The sequence below is a fragment of the Bactrocera latifrons genome, unplaced genomic scaffold, assembly GCF_001853355.1.
Source record: "Bactrocera latifrons isolate USDA-ARS-PBARC rearing strain unplaced genomic scaffold, ASM185335v1 scaffold_94, whole genome shotgun sequence".
NCBI classification, from domain to species: Eukaryota; Metazoa; Arthropoda; class Insecta; order Diptera; family Tephritidae; genus Bactrocera; species Bactrocera latifrons.
The window spans coordinates 740,281-767,909 of record NW_017537645.1 but is presented as its reverse complement, the minus strand read 5'-3'; the positions used below and the strand labels follow the sequence as shown (position 1 = coordinate 767,909).

The following is a 27,629-nucleotide window of genomic DNA, read 5'->3' as shown; positions in this document are numbered from 1 at the left end:
ACCATGAGGTGATTAGAGAGAAAAAAGTTTCCGCAGCGAAGCGCAAAAGTTGTCGATGCTTCCTTTTGATCGAGGAAATGCTGGAATAGTTGGTAAATAATGATATACATCATATATGTAAGTATGTATATTGATACATTTAGAACGGTGCGACTTCAAATAACAGGTGATCCAAAGGAGGGACACTTTTCAATAGACTGAAGAGAGTCGATTCATCTGCGTTCGCAGCAACGCTGACTGACGTATGGAACTACTTGGCGCATTTTACGTTGAGATCTTACATTGAAAGCGTACAAAATACAGCTTGTGTAAGAACTGTAACCGATCGACCTTGACTATGAGCCCTTGAAAGGTTTCAGGAAAATCCGACGTTTTCGAGCCAAATTTTGTTCAGCTATGAGACCCATTTCCGACTCAATGGGTATGTCAAAAAAAAAAAAAAGAGACTCAAGAGCTGCTATTTCATCCAGAAAAAAAAAACGGTTTGTGGGTCGGTGGAATCAACGGTCTATATTCCTTTAAAAATGATGCCAGTGATCATTGAAGTTGAAGCTCGTGGTCTCGGCATCAATTTATTGAGACATCATTTCGGTGAGCAAGATCGGTGATTGGCCAGCAAGATCGAATGATATAATAGACTTTTTTCTATGGGAATATGTAAAGTCTAAAGTCTATGCGGAGAGTCCTGCTTCGATTCCGGCCTTGGAGCAAACTATCACGTGTGTCATTCGATAGTTACCAGTCGAAATGATCGAACGTGTCATCGAAAATTGAAGTCAACGGGTAGAACATCTGAGACGTAGCCGCTGCCAACATTTGATGTATAATCTTCAAAAAATAAAAGCCAAAGAATATTCTTTCGAACGATAATGTGTTTTTCTTTAAAAAAGTAGAGAACCTCGAAATGGATCACTGTTTAGTATGACGATTCTACCGAATTTTATCTTCATAAATCACCATATAAAAAATAGCAATTGCTTTAATGGGGAAATGAATTTTGCATACTACTTTTAAGGTAGTTACTAATTTATGTGACAATATATAAATATATTACAATTGAAAAGTCATTGCCCTTAATATTAACATAACACTCTGAATTAATGACTCGGCCCGATCCAAGTATCAACGTCAACAAAATTTGATCTAAATATTCGGATACTTGCCAAATGAAGAGACATTGAAGAGACATGACAGACATATCGGCGGCTTCTTATTCCACATAAGTAGATATATTGGCATACAAACATGTATGTACTCACATATATTTATATATGACACATAAATAATATTTTTTTAATGCTCAGGCATTACAGAAATTTTTACTTGCACATGGTGAAATTCTGAAATTATTCTCATTGCATATTACAACTTATAAATTATAGACCTTGCGACGTTTTTTTTTTATTTTCACCACATTAATGAAAAAGTGTTAAGCAATTATTTCATTTTGCTGGCTCGCGAATGTTAAAAATAAATATTACCCAAAAATTACCCTGAAAAATATCAGACAATGCATGTGCGTAATGTGGCGAAACGATGGAACTCACGACAAACCTGTCTACGAACACCACTGCATTAGGGTACATTTGTACAAATTAATATATTTATGTAGATCATACTTTAAAGCACTTAATCAAATATGTATCAAAACGAAGGCGGCCAAGAGGAGACTGGTTCTGTTCTGTAACTTTTCAGACTAGTTTCAAAGTGGCACCTAATTAATCAATGGAACTTTTGAAAAGTCGTTGTAGCTATGGCGAATCTTGAATCGGAGGAATATTTGCGAATAAAAACAGTTTTCTTGGACAAAAAGATCGTTCTTTTAGTTTAGATTTTGACGAACTCAGCAAAGACAACTTACTTGCTTCCCCAATACACCGCGCACATCTATCGAATATTAAAAAAAGCATCAGAAGAATTTTAATCATTTCTTGAGGACTAGTTCAGTGACTTAAGCTTTAAAGCAGTGTTTTTAATAACTTCAGTAGCTGTCAAACCTTCTGTATTTGTAGAATTATATACCCTCTACTGAAAGACCGTTGTAGGGACTTTCATAACCAGTTTTGTCTTAGCTTATATTATATAGGTAAATTTTAACCGGTCACGACAAACCTTGACACATACACTGATAATCGGTCAATTAATTTGTGAGAACGTCAAAAAATTACCTGTTAGGAATGGCCTTAAGTAGTTACGAGGGTTTTCTCGGTGAAAAACGGCATATTTTTCTCATAAAAAAGATGAAATATTTTATTAGATTTTTTATTGTTACAAACATACACTATTAACAAAAAAATTTCTGAAATTTTTTCTTTGGAAAAATATATTAAACTCGGCCATTACGACGCCAGTGATCCCCCTGTAAAAAGATGCGCCCGCGTTGGCCGAGTTTGATAACTCCATACAGGATCAACTAAAGCGAAAAAATACGTTTCTACGTAAAACCTTAGCTTAGAACTTGGATGAAGGAAAAAAACTGAAAATTGGAATTTTTGCAGATATTTTTGTTAAAAAAAAATTAAAATTTCTTCAGTGGAAATTCCGCGAAATTTTTTTTTTTTTTTTTTTTTTTTATTAATAGTTGTAATCGAAAAAAATCATTCGTCCAAGTATTCAAGAATCACAGACCTTTGCAAAATTTCTTGAAGATTGGTTGAGTAGTTCTCGATAAATCTTCTCAACCTACTTGAAAATCGTAATTTCGAGAAAAACGCGTTTAAAGACGGTGCACTTAGCCTAGCTAGCCTAGAGCCCACAAGTTCTCAAGGCTGTAGCTCCGAAACTATTACTCGGATCAATTTTTTGAAAATTTAGGACAATATTTTAGAGATGTTGTAGAATTAAAGGAGACAATAAAAAAATCGTTTTTAGAAATGTAACCCCTTAAACACATAAACATAATACAAAAACCCAGGAAAAGGACTAGTATTGGAAAAAAAATTCAGAAAAACTAAAACATTCCACTTTTTCCCGGGTTGTACACAAACTTACTCGTGAAATTAACGCATTTGCTAATAAAATTATATTTTATAAAAGTGTGTGCATTTTTGTTTCACCAACAACAACAATTGTTGTCGCGAGCCTGTCACCAACTTTTGCAACAGCAGTGGCAACGACAACAACAGCAGCAGCAGCGATAGCGACAGCAGTAGCAACAGTAAAGCATTGGCAATTATGAAGAAAAATCAGCATCAGCTCGCGACTGCAGCTGACCGACTTGCTGACTAAACGACTGGATGTTCTTGATTCGTCGCGTTAAGGCGAACGCTTTGAAGATAAATTTGCTGGCTGCTATTTTCGTTTCTTTGCATGTGTATTTGTTGTATTTTTAAGTGTATAATTTTGCATTTGTTTTCTTTTTTTGTTGCTGTTTTTGTTATTCTTTCTTTGAGTTCAATGCAAATATATGCAAATAAATAGCTGAAACGTTTTAAAAAATTCGTTTTATTATGGAAAAACGTTGAATCAGTTGCAGCCCGCGGCGGGGTGGAAAAAAAAAACAAAAAAAAAATTATATAAAAAATTAACTCAATTCAGCACGAGTTTAGTATAGTCAATTAGCGTTGACCCAAATGCAATATTTTCGCAATTTTTTTTTTATTTTTGCTTGCATCTAATTTTAGAAAGTTATGGACATTTTGCAATATCGTGCAAAATCTGTGATAATAAATTTATGTTAAACAGACATTTTCTAGGTTATGAATATGTTTGTTGTAGGAAACTTTTTTTTTTCTCTTTTATATTTATAAATTTATTGATTTGGAAAGTCAAGTTAGCATATTTACGCAAGTAGAACCAGTTGAACTGCATACGAGGGTTGTAAAGGCGGTGTGTCTACATAAGTACTTTGGGAACTTGAGAAACAGAAATTATAAAAACACAGTATTGTGAAGATTATATTACAAAACAGTATTTTTTATTAAAATCTTTTCAAATATTATAAGAGAAACTATCGCCCATCTTGAGACGCAGCCTTCATTATTGGATAATATTTGACCGAATAAACCACGTCTAGCACGCAGTGAAGAAAATAAAGCAGTGAAGAAAATATAGCAGTCGTAGCTGAGGGTGACCACAGAGACCGTGGATTCGATTCGGCGCCGTTCGCAGCAACTCGGACTGACGTATGGTACGACTTGGCGCATTTTACTTTGAGATCTTAAATTGAAGAAGGTCCGAAGCTAAAAAGGACGGCGCCACTTTCGGTGACTAGATAATTGCATGTTTCGGGCCGGTCAATTGGCCACCAAGATTGTGTGATATCACACCGTTATACTTTTTCCTGTGGGGATAAGTAAGGTCTAAAGTCTATGCTTCGATTCTGGCCTTGGAGCAAAACATCACCAGTGTCATTCGGCAGTTACTAGTCGAATGCTCGAAAGAATCATCGAAATTTGGACTCAATGGATGAACCATCTGAAACGTAACCGCGGCCAGCAGTTGGAAGAGATAATCTTCAAAAAATAAATGCCAAAGAATGTTCTTTCGAATGATAAGAAACATTCCCATGAAATTTAAAGTTTCTGTGTTTCTTCTTTAAAACAGTAATGAACCTCGAAATATATTTTCATTATTCTTCGAAGAAAAATTATATAAAATTGGCTGCATTTTTGCGGAAAAAAAGTTGTCCTATTGGCTGTTTTAATTCATCTGACTGCAAATGCTTCCTGCTTTGCTCTGCAGTGTATACGAGAATAAAATAACAAAAAATATTGAACAACGATATAAACTGTTCTTCTTTGTTCAAAGCAAATCGGCCTCGAATAAAAGAGGAAGCAGTTTAATAAAATCATATATGGTTCTTGACTGTAGTGGAGAATATACCATAACTAAACATTTCTATTGAACAAAACTAAAGTCAACATGAATTAAGTTAAAAGTTAAAAAAACGTAATTATATGAAGTTCTTTAAAGTAAAGATAGATACACTTTACGTAAATATTTTTAATAACTGCAAATTTTAACATACTAAAATCTAAAAGGTTAAAAAATCATATCAAGCATAATAATTAATAAAGAGCTTGTCACATTCAATTATGTTAAAAAGTCGCATGAAGAAAATATAACAATACAAATATGTAAGTACATATGTTATAGCCGGCCGGTATTTTTTCTAAAAAATCGAAATATGTTCTACGTCTCATTCTGAACTTTGCCGAAGACCTAGCTAAAATTTGCATTCACTAATGCAGTGAAAACGGTACATTAGATGAGCAGATTGACAACCAATGTAGCTACATACAATAAACATGTCAAAACAGAATGTAGAACCTCAAACCACAATATGGTCAACAGCAAACTCGCAACATTTTGGCAATTACAACTGTAAATAAATTCAAAAATATTTTGGTTACCTCTTTAAATAAATCCAATTGGCTGATAAATGGGCTCAAATCGAATGCTTCACTCGCTGTCGCTTGCATGTTATCCTCGCCATTTTCCGTTTCTTTCTTAATCTTGGGCGCTGTTTCATCGCTGGCACTTGAGGAGGTGGCCACTTCATTTTCTACCACAAATTCCTGCTCCTCTTTGTCGAGCTGTTCGGTTTTAATGCTAGCAATATCGGCCGGTTCGGGAAAAGTATCATTTAATGCGCCTGCGCCGACTGTTTCCTCCTTAACGGCGACACCGCCCGCCACTGCGCTCGCGAAACTCGGAAAAAACATATCCAAATTAACATCAATATAGGTGTTGTTGTGCGGCTCATCTTTCAGCGGTAAGCCAGCGTAGGGATTGTTGACGGCCAAATCACCAAAATCACGCAGATCGGCCAAGTTCTGCTCCCATACCGAACGCTGATCTTGAAAGTTCTCCGAATTGAGAAACACATCCAACTCCGAAGCGGGCAAACCCATATTGCTGGCATTCGTGCTGGCCGCCGCAGCAGCCGCAGCCGCATTAGCAGCCTGTTCCAAGGCCGCAGCACCGGCCACATTCACACTACTAGCGGTGCTCGTTGTCGTACTCGTTGTTGCCTGCAGCTCCGGTAGCGTGGCGGTTTGATTGGTGCCACCATCATTTTGCACATTCAACATGTAAGCGGTTACGTTATATTGCGGCGGTGTGGCATCGTGTTGACGATCGTAGCGTATTAGATCCTCTATGAGTGGCATCATAGTTTTGCGATTCGCATACGGATACTCCACCATCGGCACGGCGCGCAACATTTCCAGCTCCCAGCCATCGCCATCGCGCAACTCCAACTGTGAATCCCAATTGCGCAGGCGTTGCTGTAGGAAATTATCCGGATCCACGTGCAGCAAGCTCAAGGCTAATGCTAACTGCAGCATCTTCATGGCGTACGATTTCTTGTTCGATATCATGTTGAGCCGTTGTGAAGCTAGCGCTAACGGTAATACTAGCGTAGTTATTTAACGCTGTGGTGAGCGCAAGACTCCTGCAACCACGTGTCACCCCTACCCTCCGACCCCCGAAAAGTGTGTGAAATGTCACAGTCTAACTGTGACAATCAGCTTTCAGTGTCGACGGCGACGGCAACGCAGACGCCGCGGCGCGTTGCCTTGAATTTGAGGTTAATTTGTGCGTTGGTGCTTTGACTTTGCTGCTTTAATTTAGTCGGATTTGAAATAAACCATAAATATGTGATTATCTAATAATTTTCTGTTCTTCGGGGGTGTTACGAATCTGCCCCGATTTCAGTTGGCGCAATGTTTAATTGTTTCTGACTTTTACTGCAGTCGTTTTTGTACAACAAATTGCTTTATGGATTTACTGTTGTTGCTCTTTTAAATCTTTATTTGTTGTTTTTGGTGCACACAAGCGTTCTCTTTATCCCTCGCAACGTTAAATCGCAATTAACCCACAATTAATTAAAAGCGCTGAAAGAGATCAGAGAAAATTATTAAATAAATATATATGTATATAAATGCGCATGTGTGTTTAAACGTATGTACTAGGCAATATATACATAAATGTGATTGGACATAATATATACGAAATATGTAAAAATAATTAAGCTATGAATGCGAGCAATTTATTTACAAATGTGACAAGTGAAGGATGCTTGATGTTTTCGCTCACGCAAAAGGCGTGCAGTAAGTAATGATATTTGAATGAGACTACGTTAATGAAAATTTTATATATGATTGTGTAAGGAAGTGTTGTGACCAAGAATGGAATAGACGGGACCTTCCTCAACAACGGCTGAGCGCAAAAATAGCTCATATTAAGCTGTCGGGATGTATCTAAATTATTTATGAGTTGAATATTTCCGGTTAACACACAACAAAATTAAAGACCCGACAGAAATAATGGTTCTTATACAGCAGAACGAAGACAGGATTCCTCGTGTTTGAGAATAGAAAAATTATACCACTAGCCACGTGCCACGAGCTCAAGGGGAACTCCAGTACTACGAAAGTACTCAAAATGTACAAAAGAATTAGGATTAACGTAATATAAATCACACGTATAAAAACAGAAGAATTTAATGAAAGAAAATCCTAAGTATGCTTATTTAAGGAAATGAAGAAAAGAACAACCAAATTAAACTTTAGATTTAGCTTTCAAAAGTGCGATTAGGCCATATATTACCATTTAGAGCACAATAAGTCAATTTTAAATATTTGTAACTTCTCTCTTTCAATCCAAAACTCAGACAGTATCTTCCAATCGGAAGTGACAGGTATAGAGAAGTCCTGTGAAGTTCTATTGAATAATATTAGGCGTTTGACACAGTCTCATAGAGTTGTACAAGACCGTCCCCTAGTGGCGCCATCTATATGTCGACTTAGAATCTGCTATCCTTATCGATTGTTCAGTAAAAATTTCATGACATTTCATTGATTGGAAGTGAAATTATTGCGTTTTAAGTGTCAGTATGTTTGTGTTATGGCTGCGAAAATGAGCTACGAACAAAGAGTTAACATTAAATTCTGTTTTAAAATTGGTAAAACTTTTACAGAAATGTTTCAATTGATGAAACAAGCCTATGGCGATGATTGCCTATACCGTAGCAGAGTACACGAGTGGTTTCAACGCTTTCAAAGTGGTCGTGAGGACATAAATGACGATCAACATATGGGCCAATCAAAATCCATGATCACCGGAAAATAAATCGAAACTGTGCGTGAATTCATCAAAAATCAGCCGAAATCATCATTTAAATTCATGGAAATGGAATTAAACATCTATAAAACATAGATTTGTCGCATTTTGGCTTACAAAGGTGTATGCACGGTTTGTTCCGCACAAATAAACTGACGACCAAAAATTGCTCTTATCGATCGATGCTTGTGGCCGATTAATTAACCAAAAATCACATTTTAACCATTAACCACACCCCGCATTCACCTGGTATGGCACCGTGCCACTTCTTCCTTTTCGGAAAACTGCATTTGTCCATGAAAGGAAAGCGTTATGCAGGCGTAGAGGCCGTTCAAAAGGCTTGCACCGCCATACTGGCGGCCATACCGGCCTACGAGCTAAAACTTTCGTTCGAAATGCTTTTGGGCCTTGCAAAAAGCTGTATTGAAGCAGATGGAGACCATGAATAAAATAAATTGATTTTTCCGAAAAAAAAAACATTTGTTCTTTTCTCCTGTTTACTTTGGAACGCACCTTGTAAGTTATAACGATCCGAAAACATAGCGTTCAGAGTTGTATTTGCGTAAACTTATTTTAGTATGCAATCCAACAACAAATTTGTTATAATAGTAAACAAATTTATGATTTTATGATTTCACGTTGCTTTATGACATGTTATGAGCACCCCATATATATACAGCAAACAAGGCAACCATATAAACGGATAGTCAGGCGGCATTACATGCCTTGTCGACACCACATAAGTGGAGCCTCTTTACACGAATCGGGGCGGAATCAATGTCTGCTGGGAACGAACAAAAGAAAGCTTTAAATGCATTTTGAACAAGTAGCTCAGAGCACATGGAACTCAAAAACAAGCAGCAAGATAACAAAGCAGAAATGACCCAAACATGCAAGAGAACCAAGGTCCTACTACTGAAGTGTAGACTTTTAGCTACTAAAACGAGGCACTGACTTTAAGAAGAGCATAAGCTGAAAAATTAGCCTGCCTTATAACAGTATTTATCGCAGCTACGGCTAGAAAAGAAAGCCTTTGACAAACCTTGAATGGTTGTCCATGAAGAGCATAACGGACATTGAGAGCACCAAATGGTTTGGGCGCAGATAATACGGTCGACTATAATGCATCAATTGTGTTTTATTATAATTTGAGAATTTGCGTGATACATGTCATGTCATACATATGTAAAACTTCAGGAACTTTGAAATGCCAAATGGAGGTTCAGTTTAATACGAGCTGGAATTTTGTTGGGACTTTTGGCAACCTCATCAGCTATTTCATTTCCCGGAATGCTCTTATGACCCAGGAAACAGTATATAGTATATTCAGCCGCTTCCCAACATCCATAACATCTACTTTCTTCCATGGACGTCCTCAAAGCAATAATTACCGCTTGTCTATCGAAGTAAATACTCGTACTGATATTCCTTATGCTTTACCCTATGTTATTGGACATATCAGAAGCTTTTCTTGAAAAATACTTCAGTATGCTGACAACCTCAATGGACTCTGTGGAATAGATACCAGAACCTACTGCATCAACCATTTTTGATCCGTCCGTTATTATTTTGAAAGTTCCGTCAAAAAGTTGGAACTTAACACAAGCAAGGGAATAATTTTTGAGCTTCCTTTAATGAACTTTATTTGTCCCTACTTTACGCCTAATATAAAAAACTTATTTTCTTATAGTGGTCACCGTTCGGCAGGCTTAAGATGAACATCACAAATAGTATAATAGAGAAAATCGATCGTTCTAGCAAAGTACTATATCAGCGTTGTGTTCGCTGGACCAAAAGGGAATAAATTTATTGAAAATATTTAAAAAGAATCACGTTTCATGAAACTCTACCGGACTGTTTTGTGTACATGAAAATTGTCTACGTGTGAAGCGAAAATATAAATAACTGCTTATATTGATTATTATGAGACAAATTATTAATGAATCTTATTCCAAGTTGTATGGATATTCATTTCTATTTATGAAAATCATCTCAGATTTATGTATATTCTGTACAAGACAAATTTAATTTAAGTGGGTATTCTACTCTAGAATGTTGAAAAATTCGATTTTTTTTCATACATTTAAAGTTTAGACCCTTAAGAACATATCCTCCAAAAGATTTTTAAAAACTAAAATTATTTTAAGAGCTGTAGTTACTTTAGTGACGCAGTACCTAGCACGGTAGGTAGGTAGGCTCACTCTTTTAAACGCGTTTTTCTCGAAACTACTTTTTTCCACACGGTACCGGCATTATCTCAAGTTCTATACAATCGATTTACTGGAATTTTGTGTGAACCTTCTTTATATAATCCTTTATGCTTTATCGTTATATAATCCTTAATCCTTTGTTTTGAATATTTAAAAAAAAAATTCAGGAATTTCAAAAAAAAAAAACGTAAAAAATTATTTTTATTTTCAGGCAGTCACCATTTTTCAAAAAAAAATTTCTTGTTCCCTGAAAGAAATAGGGACTATAATAGCATCTTTACTGATTAAGAATTTCTTTTGATTTTTTTTTTTTTTTTCAGACCACCAAGAGAGTCAGGATCAATGTCACCAGGATGCACCACTTTATCATGTAGGTGTAGGAATTGTTTTCAGTGCATAATTTCTTCAATTCAATTTTTTTATTGATCATAATGACATACAAATAATTTTGAACAGACATAGCAAGAGTGGCTTTCTAATCGCAAAAAAACTCAAGGTCATTTCATGTACATACATACATATATACATACATATGTACATATATTACTAGAAAACGAAATATCTTTACTGCCTTTCCGCTATTTCCCATAAAAATATTTCCATGTAAAAAAGATTATTTTTAATCTGCTTTTTAATTAAATTTCCAATAAATAAATTATTTTTAGATTGATATTATTTTTAATGTACAATTTCTTTTGAACGAGCGAAGGTGTTAATTTAATAAGAATGCAAAATTCTGGAATAATACAAATACAATTATAAGAAATTTTTTAGCTTTTCCATTGCTTTTATATATAGTATAGCATATGTGTATATAAAATTTTTATTGTTTTTTTACTAAAGTAAGAGTAAAGGTAAAAAAATATTCTTAGCTGCTTTAAACAAAACGATGAATGAGGATGAAGAAGAAATTACGCAGTGGCAGTTGAATGTTACGGTTGAACGGATGATGCTTTTTATGGCATTGGTATTACACACACCGATGAGACGACGCACAGTATGCGACAAAAATAAGTTTTTAAACTATGAAAGGTTTTTAAAATGCTGTGATTTTTTTTTTTTATTAAAACAATTTTTATTTTTCGTGAATTTTTGTTTTTATAAAAACAAACTAGATAAGAAAAGTATTGTAGCCATTAATTAATAAATAAAAATAAATAAATAATATACTCCTGTCTCTTATACACATCTAGATGTGTATAAGAGACAGCAAATAATAATTTGAGGCTCTTCAATTTCCATTAATTTTATACAAAATGAACTTTGATTAAATTAAATTAAAATTTGAACAAATGTAAAATATTTTCTTGTTTAATACCAATATTAAAATACATGTACATAATTAAAAAATAATTTAGAAGAATTTGAAAAAAGTTATTGGAAATTTTGCATTCAATTAAAAGAGAGAAAATTATTTTTGTGTCATACTGTAAATTCTGCATTAAAGAATTATTTTTGATTATATTATGTATGAATGAATGAACGTAGATATGTATGCAACAAGTACACTATGTAACAAATCTTTAATCTTGTTAGTTAATATTGATTTCGTGAACCAGTGAACAAATTTCTGAGTATTATTTTAAGTCAGCTCGAATGAAGGAGCTTTTTTATTTAAAATTTTAATTTTTAGAAACAAAATAATGTTATTAAATTAAAAATGGTTTTCATAAAAATATATCTCAAGAGCGAATATTTGTGTATATATTGGATGAAATACAACTTTTTTCATAACTGATCTGAGGCAGTTGAAAAAAATCCGGAAATTATTATTTTTCTTTACTTTTCTTTACTAACTTAAAAAGAAAGGATCCGAATATTTTTTTGGAAAATTTTCTTGTTTATAATAACTTTAAAATTCGATTCTGAATTTTTTTACTTATTATTCTTTTTTTTAGTAAAATGAATTCAGAAATAATTTTTTATTTTTACTTTTTACTTTTTATTTATTTATTTTTTTTAATATTTTGTTTATTCGAACTAACCCAGTAGTATACCACTGGACATCAGCGTATCAAAAGCATAATTATGAACCAAAATTTCCAGCAAAGAGACTTTGTTGCACAGTGTAATAAGTAATGTTATGTTAACAGTACGACGTGGGTGGTTGATGCGTACACAATGAATGCCAAAAATACTGTAAGCGAATATATTTTGGTATGTATACAAGTTGTTAAATGCATTCTGTGCGCACACAGACCATACAAGTCAGTCGTACACTCACCTTTTGGGTTTTTTATTTTGCGCCAGCACTATGTTCGGTACACACGCCAAACAGCCGGAGAGGAAGAGCCAATATTGCTACGCAATTTACTTGCCACACAGCAGCTGACCCTCAGACTGGGGTTTAAGCATAAAACAAAACCGCCGAAGAAGGCTGCTAGCCAATTGCAACGACGTTGACAATGACAGCACTTTGGCGGCGCGGGTGTGTGGAATATTGTTGTATTTTCTCCAAAGCAATAAAAAAGAATACTTGTTGAAATTTGCGATTGCAATTGCGCTGTTACAAGTTGAATGATCCTGTGTTATGTGATGTTTGTCCTTGCGCCCACGTGGTAGTCATGCAAACTCTCACAGACACAGATGCGCACACACAAATGCCGACAAGGTTGTCTATATTCGCGAAAGCACCAGTTATTTCGCACAAATTCAGAAAAAGCAGTCGCACACGTACACAGAACTTGTTTGTTTGTGTTAATTTTCTTATTGCTTGTTGTTATTGTATATTTTCAGGGTGTGAACAAGGGGGGTGCTCTGCTGTCTGGAGGGTAGGTGCAAGTTTGATTTCAGTTGAACTTTTTTTTATGATTACAGGTCACTGTACGGTGAAAATTGCGAATTCCACACACGCATTATGTGTTGTTGGTGTTGTGGAGATATTTATTTGATTTTGCGAATTTTTGTTGTTGTTGTTGCTGAAACTCTTGTTATTACTTTCGTTGTGTACTGCGTCGTTAATTTTCTAACACAATATTCACTTATTCGTTGTTTTTGTAAAAAAAAAAAATTCTGTTGATGATCTGCTGCTATCGCACGCTCTACGCGCGTGTCCTTGAACTTGGCGAACGTACTTTCACTAATGCAGATAACGAATACTAAAAAATTGCGACCAAACAATTGAAAAGTGTCTTTTTATAGAACAAATAGCACGAAAAAAGGAAAATAAAGTAAAATGAAGAAATGCAAGCAAAAAAAAAAAATTAAACCTAAAATACACAAAATGACGTCCGCGAAGAGGGCCAAAAAAAAGCGCTATTTGGCTTTTGGTTTGAGTTAGCTTTACTTAAATGATATGTCGAATTTTGTGAATTTTTTTATTTAATTTTCTTATACATATTTTTGTTTAAGTTTTTTACCACACACAAAATTAATTTAATTTTTTTTATGCGCAAATTTAAAAAAAAAAAAAATTGTGCAGCAGTCGTAAATTAAACGTATCAAAAATAGCATTCACTTTCGAAATTTTGCTTTTCACTTTTTTTGTTAACACACTATTGGGCGCTAGTACGAACCAGCCCCTTTTTCATTTATTGCTTCACACTAACACCCACTATTCACAGCTAAGCTGTTAATATGATAAATACGTCATTTACCTTTTTTTATTATTATTGTAATTTATTTATTCATTACGTTTCTTTTGTTAATTTTGTCAAAATGTTGACAAGTAAATTTTTGTTGTTGTTACCTTTTGTAATTTCCTCACATTTAACTTGACCAATAGTGTCAAACCGTAAATAGCTCAACTGCACTAGGTAGATTAAATTATTAAATTTATTTTTTATTATTCACTTTTTGCCTCTTCCGCAGTGTAACACTTCAACGGCTTTGTTGTCTTCATTAGAATAATTGAATATTTCATAAGCGCGCACCGTTTTGGCTCAGAGGCGGCAAAATGCGTTCAACACTATTCTTTTATTGTGTCTTTTTTTTTTTTGTTTTTGTTTTTGTTTTATGTTAAATGCGCTTTGTCTATATTTTACAATCGTATGTCTACTCGACGAATGCGATTCGTAGCAGAACGATATCACAGCCGACATCGCTGTTACATTTCGTATATTCGCGCATGATTCACCGCCCGCTCATATACACGCACACCCACTCACACACACATTACTATGAGCACAACCCAATTCACTTTGGTTTTACAACAAATGCATGCGCTGTTGTTGTTGCTGTTATTATTGTGTTTTTGATGCGCAATGTGAATTTCTTTGTTGTTTGCTAAAGACGCTGCTTAGCATGCGAGTGGGTTGGGGTAGGCTATTCGCGAATACAAACTTGCATACAATCATATGGAATGGTTTGTTTAGAAAAGGAGTGTCGGTGTTTTGTTTCTTGGTTTGTTCATTTTTTTTTGTTTGTTTGCTAAATCTTTATTTGGTCATTGAGGTTGTACGCCGTGAGTTGCAATCGCAAAGTTTTCTGTGAAATCAGCAACAAACCAGTTTTTGTGGCGCTAAATTATTCAAAGTCGATATTGATCTTGATCATTGGTTAATTTTAGATAAATATTTGAAAAAGTGTGTTAAGGGGTTATATTCATTGGCAAGTAAGAAAAAACGTGTTTTTCATGTTTTGTTTGCAGATCCATTTTATTTATTAAATAAATATAAAAAATATACGTTTTTAGAATTTAATGCACTTAAATACTCGGGGATTCATTCGACAATTTTTGGATTTCCTTGATCTGGTAACCGATCTCCTCGAGGGCCTCCCTAAAAATGTGTCGAGCGGTGAAATGATTTTCCGGCTTCAAATTTATAGTTCGATCATTACTCGACAAATATATATGTATATCTAAATAGTTCGTGTAAATATTTGAAGATGACTCGCCAACTCTGAAAGCCACTTATCGAGAAAAACACCTTTAAAGTTTTGTAAGACGCTTTTCCCAAAAGTTTTACAAATTCCTCATATCCCCAAAAGTATTTACCGGATGAAAAAAAGTAAAAAAAAAAAAAATCTATACTCTGCTAACTATGCCTAAAAGTTCTCTACAGACATTCTAGAGACGTCTTCCTTAGGGAATAAAAGCGATCAACCTAGTAATAACGGTGATTTAAATTAGTAATTGCATTCGTTTCGTATCAACTATGGATTACAATGATCCCTGGAGATTAATTAATTTTCTTAAAGTTACACATTTTATGAAATATAATTATCAAATAAATTATTGTTCAGGCTAGATAAGGTTCAAGTTTGTATAAAATGAATTATATACAAACCATATGTTGTCTGAAAATGCTTTCAGAATATTAATCAGTATCAAAATTTATGAACTATCCATTTTTAAGTAAATTCAAGAACTCATTTTTTCAAAACAGAAGAAAAAAATTCTCCAAAAGTAATTTTAACCTTAATAATTTATATTTTAGAAATTAAACAAAAAAAACCCTAAACATTCTTATTACATTTACTGATATTATTTTTCCTTGGTATCCTAACAAGCAAGTTTTTTAAATTTTTCTACAAAATTAACAAACTTAATTTCACTATAATTATTATCCCCTTTTTATGGTGCACACATAATGAAAAGTAAGCAACACTGTTCTTGTTGGATTTCTTATTGGCTGAGATCATAACAAAGCATATAAATATTATACGTGTATTTTTCGCTTTGCCGGAAGTACAAAAACAAAATGCACTTAGAAACAATAAACAAAACGATAAAAATATTTATGTTTTCTAATATAATATTTAAATATTAAAAGTAATGATATAAACAAACGGCAGAAATATAATCTGAAATAATGCAGGAATCGCTGCTAATTGATACTTGTAAGAAATTATAGAAGAAATGCAATAACTTTAATTAAATGTTCTCATATTTCTATTTTGCAAAAAAACACGCAACGTAAACAGAATAATTAAATAAGTATGTATGTAAAATTAAACCCACGTTTGTATGATTTTCAATCGAATTTTCTATGAATTCTTAGTTGCTGTGTTTTGTTGTGAAATACAAAAACGTAAATGCGTATGTGAACAACTGTGACGTTTTCTTTTCAACCATATTTCCTATTGGAGTTACAATTTAGGGTTGTTTGACTATCGACAACACTCAACATATGACCAACTGCATGACACAGCAACAAAACACATTACTTTACTACACCAGCTGCAAGTAAACAACACTAACAACAACAACAGCACAGCAACAAGCGCTGCACTTCGCTGGCGCACATCACCAGCTGCTACATTGCACTTGTCAAATTCCATTTTCTAATCAGTGCTATTTAAGAGACAAATTCTTTAGCGCTTTTAATATTTTAACAATTTTAACTCTTCCACCAACGTTTCCAGGCACGCACAAATATATGCCCTCTTATTTATAACACAATAATCAATACAAATATTATTTAAAAAAAACACTTTAGCTAGTGCCGCTCCAATTGGATTCACAAGCCGAGCACAGCGAACGGCAACGTAGCAGCGCAGCAAGCAGCACGGGCTTTCATTTTATTTACGCCATGCTATTCGCATATAAAAACACTTTGTACATTAAAAAGAAAAAACTGATAATCCAAATGCCATCATAATTTTCGACAGACGTGCGAAGGTACAACGTTTAACCGCAAAACTTGATTTCTGTGCACTTTGCACGTTTTCTTGCTATTTGCCGTTTCATACCTACGTTCGTTTGCACGTCGTCGTCGTCGACGCAAAATTCAACTTCAAACACTCACTAAATAAAAATGCCGAAATAAGCTGCGATTGCACATATCAAACATTGAATAAAAACTCCGGCTTTTACCGAACACTTTGTTACTTCGTTTTATCACTAGATCTTTAGTTAATTTTACTTAAATTCAATGTATTTAACGTTTTCACTTCACCTCAAATCTAGTTTACGTTGGATCTACGAAACTTTTGTGTTAATTTAGCAAAATTCTTAAATGAACTGAACACACACAACAACTACAACTCGCTGTCATACGAGTTTTGTTGCGTTTGCTTTCAATTTTCGTTCGTTGAAGTTATTCACCATGCCAAGTGTGTTGAAATGCTTTGCTTAGATAAAAGCTTTGTAATATTGAAAAGCTTTTTAATTGGAAATGAGAGCGCAAGAGTGAGTCATGGGTTGTATTATGATGAATTGGGTAAAACGTAGTAGACACATTTTGAGAAATTAGGCACATTTTGAGAAATTAGTACTCGTTTTAAAAAAAGTATATTATATATCAGAGGTTAGTGGCCTTTCCGCCATTTTAAATATACTTTACATACATACTTTAGAACAGCATTAATAGTTTTTCAAAGTTTTCATGCTAAAAGCAGCTGTTAATAGAATGATAGCGCCACCCTGGTACTGACAGATGTGCGTTGTGTGATAAATTCAGGTAAAAAAAGTGACTATACATAAAAAATAGTTTTAGTGTAAATGTAAAAAAAAACAAAAAACGGTATCAGATTAAGCACTTAGCTATGCCATAAATTTTCATAAAACAGATTCATAACTTCCATTATAGATAAATTCAAGTTTGCTGGTATTTTTTTTTTTTTAATAGGACTTGTTAATCAGGACTAGCTTTTAGTGATATAATATCCATGATATTTACTTAATTCAGTTCTTTAGAAAATATGAAAGGTATCTTAGAACATTTATGGCTTAGATTCAGTGGGTAACCAGAGTTTCCAAAAAAGTTCTCAATGGGGGTTGAGAGTTTTACCGCAACAGGGCCACTATCGCCTCTATTTTAATAAAGAAAAAACTGATAATTAAAAAAATAATGTATTTATTCTCTACACCTAATACCTTAATTAAATGTCTCATTATAATATTATGAAATATAGTACATTTTAGTACATTTAACACACCCTAATAATAAGTAGTCGCATTTCCACTTAAATCCATCTAGTCATTTAGTTGTGATAAGAAAAAAGAAACAAAAATAAATTCTTATAATTATGTATCGCTCCTTATCATACCACTATTCTTATACGCCTGTTTTTATAAACAACTTGACTCGCTGCTGCATGAATTATAATAATTTTTAATAACCACATTTTATTATGGCAGATTGTACAAATGAAAAAAATAAATAAAAAATGTTTATAAAACTTCAAAGGTTGTCTGCAACACATACATACATACTCTCAGTAACAATATTTATAAAATAAAATAATTCTACTTGCACTTACCTGGCTAATGTACCGACAACCGCTAAGATCGGACATAATGTTTCGCTGATCATCTCTGCTTTCCCAACCCTTTTCGTTGCCTAAGTTTAACGACTTCATAACCGTTGTACTCTTATCAGGTTCTTTATTCTCCAATATCGTCATATGGTACGCCTCTATGTCTTTAACCGGCGATAAAGACTCCAAACGCGGCAGATAATCTAGATCAATCATTTTCTGGAAGCATTCACCTTATGTTTGCTGTAAAAAATATAAACTTCAATTAATATTATATACTATATATAAAATTTTTATAACAAATGAATTATGACACTTTGGTGTACGTTTAAGAGGTAGTATCCAAGTTTTTGCTCCACCGTCTACAGTTGAAAGGTCCAATCTATTTTATAGTTCTGCCAAAAGAAATAAAAAACAAGAGAGTTAATAAAAAAATAGACATTTTGTTCTCATTATGATATATCTAAAACGCTCTTTAAGAAAGATTACCGATTTTATTTTCCTTAGTAGGACTCTCGCTCATTTCTATATTAAAGGTTACATATGTACATCTGTAGATTATATAATCATAATTTAATATTTTTCATTTAAATATGTATAACTCAAATAAATGTAGTTTTTTTAAAGCAAAACACAAAAATTTTCGAATATTTTGGGTTTTATTAAGGACGTTGCAATATTGAGGGTTGAGCTCGCTCACTGTGCACTTAAAATTAGTGAATGAGTGTCTGTCGCGACTGTCAACAGTCCTTCATTATTTATTTTATTTGTGGATCTGTTCATAACATAACGAGAGCGATGAGTTCGCAAGGAAGAGCACCCTTAACCCAATTATAGTACCTTATAAAGAACCATCTGGATCTCTGCTCTCGTCTTGCTTGTTGTGATATATAGCAAGCGTTGCTCAACTACTAGCACCTGTGCGATTGCAAGATCTTTTTTATGTAGAGTAGAATGCAAGGGATTCACTGAACTACTTGCTCTTAGCAAGATCTTTCTGGAAGCTATCCCATAGCCATATATGTGATAAGGTAGAAAATCGTGTCGAGAACAAATTGTGAAAGTTGTATGGAGGAAGATGAGTTAGATACATTCCGACATTTTCTCCTGCATTGTTCTCGCGAACCAAGTGAAATAGCCGAAATTGATATTAGACACCTCAACAAATTGGTGCTAGGCTTAAAGTGCTTAATAATGGTTTTACAATACATATTTAAGAGTATTTAGTTAACAGCGGTCTATCTGCTGTTCGGTGTTCAGTGTTCAGCATTCATTATTGGATAATATTCGACCGAATAGACCTCGTTCAGCACGCAGTGAGGAAAATATAGCAGCCGCAGCTGAGAGTATACATTAAAGTCGGGAGCTGTTGAAAAGTTCCACGAAGATACGATGTTTTCGAGGCAATTTTTTTCAACGAGGGGGCCCATTTCTGACTCAATGGGTATATAAACAAGCGAGATTGCCGCATTTGGGACGAAAAGCAATCTGCAGATATTCAAGAACTGCCATTTCAGACAGAAAAAACAACGACTTATTCTTTTGGCCGGTGGAATCATCGGTCCATATTTCTTCAAAAATGATGCTGGTGAGAACGTAACCATTATCGCGGCATGACAACCGACTATTTGATGCCTGAAATTGAAGCTCGTGATATTGGCGACATTTGGTTTCAACAAAATAGCGCCACCTCTCACATATCGGATCAATTAATGGCTTTATTGTGAAAACACTTCGGTGAACAGAAAATTTCACTTTTTGGGCCTATCAATTGCTCACCAAGATATCCTGTGAAGACATGTAAAGTCCATTAATCCCGCTTCGATTCAGGCCTTAGATTAAAATATCATGCATGTCATTCACCAGTTACCAGTCGAAATGCTCGAACGAATCATCAAAGTTGGACTAAACAGATGGGCCATCTGAGACGTATGTACCTGCGGCCAACATTTGAAAGAAATAATCTTCAAAAAATAAATGCCGAATAATGTACTTTCGAATGATAATAATCATTCCCCATTAAAATTGAAGTTTGTGTGTGTTTTTTTTTAAGTAGGGAACCTAGAAATGGATCATCCTTTATTAATGTCTCGCATCCGTATATTTAGTTATAGATAACAGAGAGTTGATTATTCTAGTGAAGTATATACGATTAAATGGAAAGAGTCAAAAATATTGCCAAACATTATAAATAACCTTAATAAAATTCCTTATCGCAGTGCCACGATTATAAAATGTTAAAGATTACTTTTGCAACGGCTCTTTCAAGATATTTCTTTGTTTCGTTTATACTAGCAAGAACAACATTATCGATGTTAAAACACACGTGTTTTGTCAAAAATATCAATTATGAACTGCCCTAACCAAAACGGTTTGTAACTTTTTTGTTGATGTTTTAAACTGCTGTATTATCGGTATCAAGTCAAACGGTCATAATTTCTGTTGAAAAATTATCACACTTTAACTTGTTTGCGGTTTACAATATTGTGCCAGTGCGGTTGACTTAAATACTCAAAAAAAAAAAAAAAAAAAGAAGTCGCTCTAACATTGGACGAGGCAAGCCACATTTTGGAAGCAGAATAAATATGTATATTTAAGATAGGTTGTGATATCGCAAGTTAACGAGTTTTTCATAAGTATTTCAGTGATACAAAGCGTTTAGTGAAGGTTGTGAAGTCATCGAATATATGACCCTTGTGAGTCGTACAACTGTACTAATGACGAACATCGCAAAAGTTAAGGAAACAGTGCTTGAAAATCGTCATTATGGTTTTAGAAAGATAACAGACAACATCCCTTATGGATCGACGTAATACCTTATTCGTTAATGTTTTGGGTATGAAGTGCGAGCTAGACTCGTATCAAAATACCTTAATCTTTTACAAAAAGGACGTCGAGTAGAGGTCGGAAAAGATATGCTTGATAACATAGCTGAGGACTCTTTCTGGACAAACTAACGAATTGCGCTTAAAAATTGGTACGAAATCGAAAAAAGTAGAGATCAAAAATCAACATGCTGCTCAACATTTTGTCAAATTTTAACTAAAATTTAAAATGAAACTTCAACTGAAATTAGTTTTAGTTTGTAATACCAAAGGGTTTGGTTGTTCTGTTCATGAATAGATTTAACTCAATTCAACTAAGATGAGTTGCAAATCGTAATAAAAATATATTCATAGTATTTAATGCGTGCATCAATGAGTGGCATTTGAGGCTTTACAGCAATTGCGCTCATTCAAATTTCTCAAAGCTGAGTGTACTTTGTTTATAATAAACAATGTTTCGTTCGTTAATGATACCCATACATCTGTATAGTATGTGTGTGGATTTTTACTACTTAATTTTATATTTTGAAAACGAATACTCGTCATGTGGTGTTTTTATGGTATTTAATCGCTTGCTCGTTTATCTAGCGTCATTTAAAGATCCACCAGCGTTGGAGGTTTAAAACTTAGCTCGACTTATGTAGTATTTTTATGCTCAAAAGATTAAGGTGAGATTAGATACTACCAAATTTTGAACAATTTTACAGTGAGAACTGTACGTAAAAGTTGCTAAGATATTGAATATTTTTTTAATACCCTTAATGTTAAATGTACTAAAGTCGAATTAGTTGTTATGCCAAATATTCATATTAAAATTGATGATTGTTGACTTGCTTGCATGTCAGTTAGAATGCTCTCCATGAATGTGGAATCGGAATTCGCACGTTTAAGCACATCCAAGGAGACTTGTTTACTTGTTTTTGAAAAAAATTCAGCTTTATCGGGACGAGTCGAGAAAGAACGCGTTTCATATCCAAAATATCCACCAAAATCATTCTAACAGACATATGAGAGATGTCGAGCGCTCTTATCTCTTCTTGACGTGGTCTGCTTCCAGGTGTCAGGTATAGATCCACGATTCATCGCAAGTAATAATACTTTTCATGACATTCTGGCGTTCGAAAAGCATTATTTCACAAACCTTAACACGACGCTGTTTTTCCGAAGAAATTAAGCGCTTTTGGAACCAATCGTGCTTTTACTTTTATTAGACCCAAATTATCGTTCAAAATGATTTTCACTGATTCTTCCGATATTCCAACGATGTCAGTAAGATCTTTGACTGTTTAATTTAAACTTAAAAATCCTACTATTTTTTGCCCACAGTGTATACACATCTATCCTTCATCATTAAATATGTCTTCTTAACAAATCCAAACATTAGAAAGCACGTTATCTTTTCATGATAATACAATTTTATTCTTATATTTGTATAACACATTACGGCGGTCTCACGATCTGGTAAGTATTAAATGATTAAATAACAATTGAGTTGAACAGCTAAGTAAACTACTGATATTTTGTGGCTTATTTACTTTTATTATTAATCTCATATCTGATATGTACTTAAGAATAAATAAACAAATTAAATCAATCTCAATTAAAAATACAAATTATTTTATTGCCGCCGAACACAAATCTAGTCGATTGGTCAAAATTAGATTTGGCTTTAGTAAGTATTGGAATAAAGTGTGTTTTTAGTCATGTGGTTTTCAAGAAGAAACCAAATGCATATAATTTAATGTTATGGGCAAAAAATTATAAAAATGAGGGCATTATGCGTTAAGAGTTATTTCGAGCAAATGACCGAATAAATTCGAGCGGAAAAGCCCAACTTTCGACCAGTTTTTGCAGCAAATGGGGTAATCTGTCAGCAATAATGCACCGAGTATTCCTTTCCAAGCCGTCAATCATCAAGGACCTAAATGCGCAGATAAGCAGTTTCACCTAACTACACAAAAAATAGTCAAGCGGTGTTAAATCGCACGATCTTGGAGGCCACTTTTTGAGTATGTAGATGATGAGGATGACTTTTTAACAATAGCTTGTGGATTGTCATCACTCCAAACAGTTTTGTATATTGATGGGTGCGATTATACCAAAAGTAAGCTTCAGCGTTGAATTGTTTTTTGTGAAAATCGATGTCTAACTCGTTTTGGGCCCATTCACTAGTCGTTCGACTTAGATTTTTGCATGATTTAGATTTTGTAAGCCCGTAAAAACTTCCATGAAGTGGATAGACACAGCTCCAGTTGTTGCGCGCGATGGCGGATTTTGGATACTCTGCTTCACAGCAGCAAACGCGCTTTTGGTTCATACTATACGATGAGGATGTACATTATCCACCAGAGTATAAGTGGTGCAAGGCCGAGCCATGGCGAATTACCGGCGGTTGAGTCTACCAAGTATTGGACAGCGCACGATATGTCGAATCTTTATTTTGATAATAAATTTGTACGCTTTGGAAACGTTGTACCGGAATAAGTCAGTTCATTATGAAATTGCAAATCAAACTGAGTATAAACCAAATAATAAGTTGCAAAAAACCAACTTCAAAAAAATAATTGCCTCATGAAAAAAACACTAAAACAAGAAAAATCTTTAACTTCGCCTGCAACGAAGCTAATATACCCTTCACAGACGTATTTCTTTTAGTAACTATTTGTTTAGTTTGTATGAAAGCCATATGCTATAGTAAGCTGATCTGAATAATGTATTCCTATATTACATTATTTCTGTGAATAATAACTCATACCAAATTTCGTGAAGATATATCGTAAAATGTGAAAGTTTTCCATAGAAGAACTGGATTCTGATCATTCAGTTTGTGTATAGTGTATATAGCAGCTATATGTATAGTGGTCCAATATCGGCAGTTCCGACAAATGAGCAGCTTCTTGAAGAGAAAATGACGTTCAAAACGAAATCTTACAAACTGAGAGTCTAGTTCGTATATATGTATACAGACAGACAGACGGACAAACAGACAGACAGACATGGCTAAATTGACTCAGCTCAAAATACTGCTCATTTATATAAATATATACTTTATAGGGTCTCCGATGCTTCCATCTGGGTGTTACAAACTTCTTGACAAATTTAATATACCCTGTTCAAGGTAAAAAAACGTAGTTACCAAGTTTTTTATTAGACAAGGTTATATCCAATTGACATCTGTTATAACGGGTGATTCAAGTACAGTTATTTTTTCATTCACCTTTTTTTGACAGGTCACACCTGAGTCGTGTCAAGCCTTCGTGTTAAATTGCCAGTATTACTTGGGATTTCGTTATGGAAAGACTTACGCCTGAACAACGTTTGCAAATCGATCGACTTTATTACGAAAATTGACGTTCATTTAAGAATTAATCACACGCATTTCGCTCATCTTTTGGTCAACATAATCGGCCTATAGAGATCTAGCATTCATTATTGGATAATATTCGACCGAATACACCATGTCCAGTACGCAGTGGAGAAAATATAACCAACCGTAGCTGCTCAAAAGACATCACTTTGCTTTATGGGTTTTTGAAACGTCCAAGAAAATCCGACGCTTTCGAGCCAAATTTTTTCAGCGACGAGCTCATTTCTAACACAATGGGTAACAAGTAAAATTGCCGCATTTGAGACGAAGAGCAACCTGAAGAAATTCAAGAGCTGACGTTTCATGCAGAAAAATAACGGTTTGGTGTGATAGTTTTTGATGCCTGACGCTCGTGATCTCGGCGACATTTGCTATCAACAAGTCGGCGCCGCTTTCCACATATCGCGCCAATCAATGGATTTATTAAGGGAACACTTCGTTAAGCAGAAATTTCACGTTTTGGGCCGATCAATCAAATAAATAAATAAAATATGTAAAGTTTAAAGCCTATGCATGTTATCAGTCGAAATGCTTGAATGGGTCATCAACCAAGATTTGAAAAAGATAATCCTCAAAAAATAAATAACAAAGAATGTTCTGTCGCGTGCTCATAAACATACCCCATTTCTGTGTTTACTCTTTAATGACTGAAAAATTTAATTTCGGAGCCAAACGACAACAACATCAATAAAACTTTCATCATAAAATGCACCAAATAAAAATTCTATTCCTCTAGAACTAACAAGAAAGCAATATTTATTGACATCGTATTCATAAACCCACGTCTCGCACCGGTAATGATGCGTTTAATGAATGTAGAGTCCTCAGCTACGTTGTCAAGCATCTCTTTTGGAGACCGTCGTTTTGGATTCAGGTTCAGTATCCAAGCGCTCTTAAGTAAAGAAAACATTTCGATTGCGCGTCGTCTAGTATGTATATGGTACATACACATGTATAGACAACTACATATATACATATATGTACGTACTATATATTCTTGGGAATCCTAACTTTAAAATTTTCATGCAGACAAAAATGAATATTTACATAAAAATAAAAGTTGAAATAAAGCGAATGTAAATAAATTCAAAAGACAAAGCACATGGAGGGCTGAACATGTGCCGATATGAAATACTTGTCAATCCAGTCTTATAACAAGTTATGTATGTGCATGTGGGTATGTACATATTTATTTATAAAGCATTTACCAGATATATATTAGCGTAAATATTTGCGACTAATTTGCAAATAAATTGATTTGTCATCAAGCTGCTTGTACTGAAAGATACACGTGAGTTTCTTTCACAGTGATTTCATTTTTGCTTCCGACACATTTTTATTACTTGATCCATAATAATTAATGAGCTAAACAAGTTAATTTTCGTACATTAGAGCGAATGGATTCAAAGACTGTCGAGATATTGTTGAAGACATGCCGCGTTCTGGACGACTTTCGACCTCTTCAAGTGATGAAAATATTAAAAAAGTGAAGGATGACCACTCCGTGGACACAATTTTGACTCAATTGAGGATATAAAAGCTGAATCGAAGAAGGGTCTGATGCCCATCACGACGGAGGATTTTCCAAGTGCTATAATGAATGGAAAATTCTTTGGCATAAGTGCTGTTGAAGGGGCAGGGGATTACTTTGAAGGAAATGAAATGGAAAAATTCAAGTTTCAATTTGATCACACTAATATGATATTCGTGTGTCGATGCATCATGAACTTGTTCCGGAGGAACAGTCGGTCAATAAGCAGTTTTATTTGGCCATATTGAGGCGTTTGCGTGAGAACATCCGTCAAAAATGGCCCGAATTGTGGAAGAAAAAATCATGGATTGTACACGATAATAATGTACCATCGCATCGAGCCAACATTAAAACAGTTTTTAAAGCCAAAACTACAATGAATACCACCGATCAGCCTGAAATTGCCGCAAAGCAAATCGGCCATCTCAGATATCCACGGACCTACTTGGCATTTTCACCAAATAGACTACATAGAATTATTTTGATATTACCATGTTATAGTGCGAAAGTCGGACCGGAATCACGCCTACCTCCAATATAATACTCATACAACTTTAAATTGCATCTAATTATATAAAGATGTGTTTTTTTTTAAGTATTAATTTTTTTCAGTCTCGTCACGAATTTCCTTGGAAATACCCTAAAAAATTGTCTGAAAATTTTAGCCCTTAATATTAACATTTAGAACTGGACCAAAGCCTGTAAAAATTGTCCATAGAAAATACACTACAATCGTGAGTTTTTATCTTTAAATTCGTAAATGACAGGAGCTATAGCAAAACTGTACATGCACACACAAAATTGCCACCATTAATACTTCTCGAGATATTCGGCTTTTTAAGTAAGTCTGTAAGGACTGGACTTTTCAGATAAAGCTCTATATGTACATCGTTTGCCGGAAAGTAATAGGACTGATTTTATTCCGTCGCGATGCGTATTCGGTAGAAGGCGCTTCTAGCTAACGAACAAGCGGCTGGACAGTTGTCTCCGAGCACCTGGAGAGACAGGACACACATTTTCGCGCGACGTGTTTCCGTGAGTGGTGCAAGCCGTAAATGCAGCGTTCGTTAGAACTGACATACGCGATTAAATTCTGTGTGAAACTCGGTAAGTCTGCGACAGAGACGTTTGATATGATCAAACAAGCTTACTCAGATGTTGCTTTACCAAGAACCACCAGCCATTTTGGAGGATAGGGAAGAGGTCGCTGATTAATGAGCAAATCCAGAGTGAAAACGATGCTCATTGTATTTTTTGACATCAAAGGTTTTACGTGGAATTCCTCATGAGACTCAAACGAAATGTCAATCGGATCCGACAAGACATCACAGCCAACAGCTACTTAACCAAGGCCGACATCCCAACGCTTCCGCAGCCGCCAGCGCTGCATCGACGCAGGAGGAGCCTATTTTAAAAGTTTTTAAAGAATTGTAAAGATTGCTTCAATAATTTTTATACCCTGAACAGGGTATATTAATTTTGTCACG

General features: G+C 34.4%; 1 protein-coding gene across 8 annotated transcripts in view; it reads right to left on the bottom strand.

The window, feature by feature from the left end:
• The window catches only part of LOC108977687 (segmentation protein cap'n'collar), a 144,377-nt gene that overhangs the window by 109,849 nt on the left and 6,899 nt on the right, over positions 1-27,629 (bottom strand). For 2 of the 8 annotated variants that reach the window (XM_018947504.1, XM_018947510.1), the window contains exons 1-3: positions 16,911-17,159; positions 12,502-13,408; positions 5,355-6,839 (exon numbers count right to left, since the gene is read on the bottom strand). In XM_018947504.1, the coding sequence (XP_018803049.1) occupies positions 5,355-6,323 (969 nt within the window). In that variant the 5' untranslated portion in view covers positions 6,324-6,839; positions 12,502-13,408; positions 16,911-17,159. Of the gene's footprint in view, positions 1-5,354; positions 6,840-12,501; positions 13,409-13,965; positions 14,627-16,910; positions 17,198-18,422; positions 18,663-18,745; positions 18,815-27,629 lie in introns of those variants that run through there. The other 6 variants (XM_018947507.1, XM_018947505.1, XM_018947506.1 and 3 more) reach the window with 6 other exon arrangements.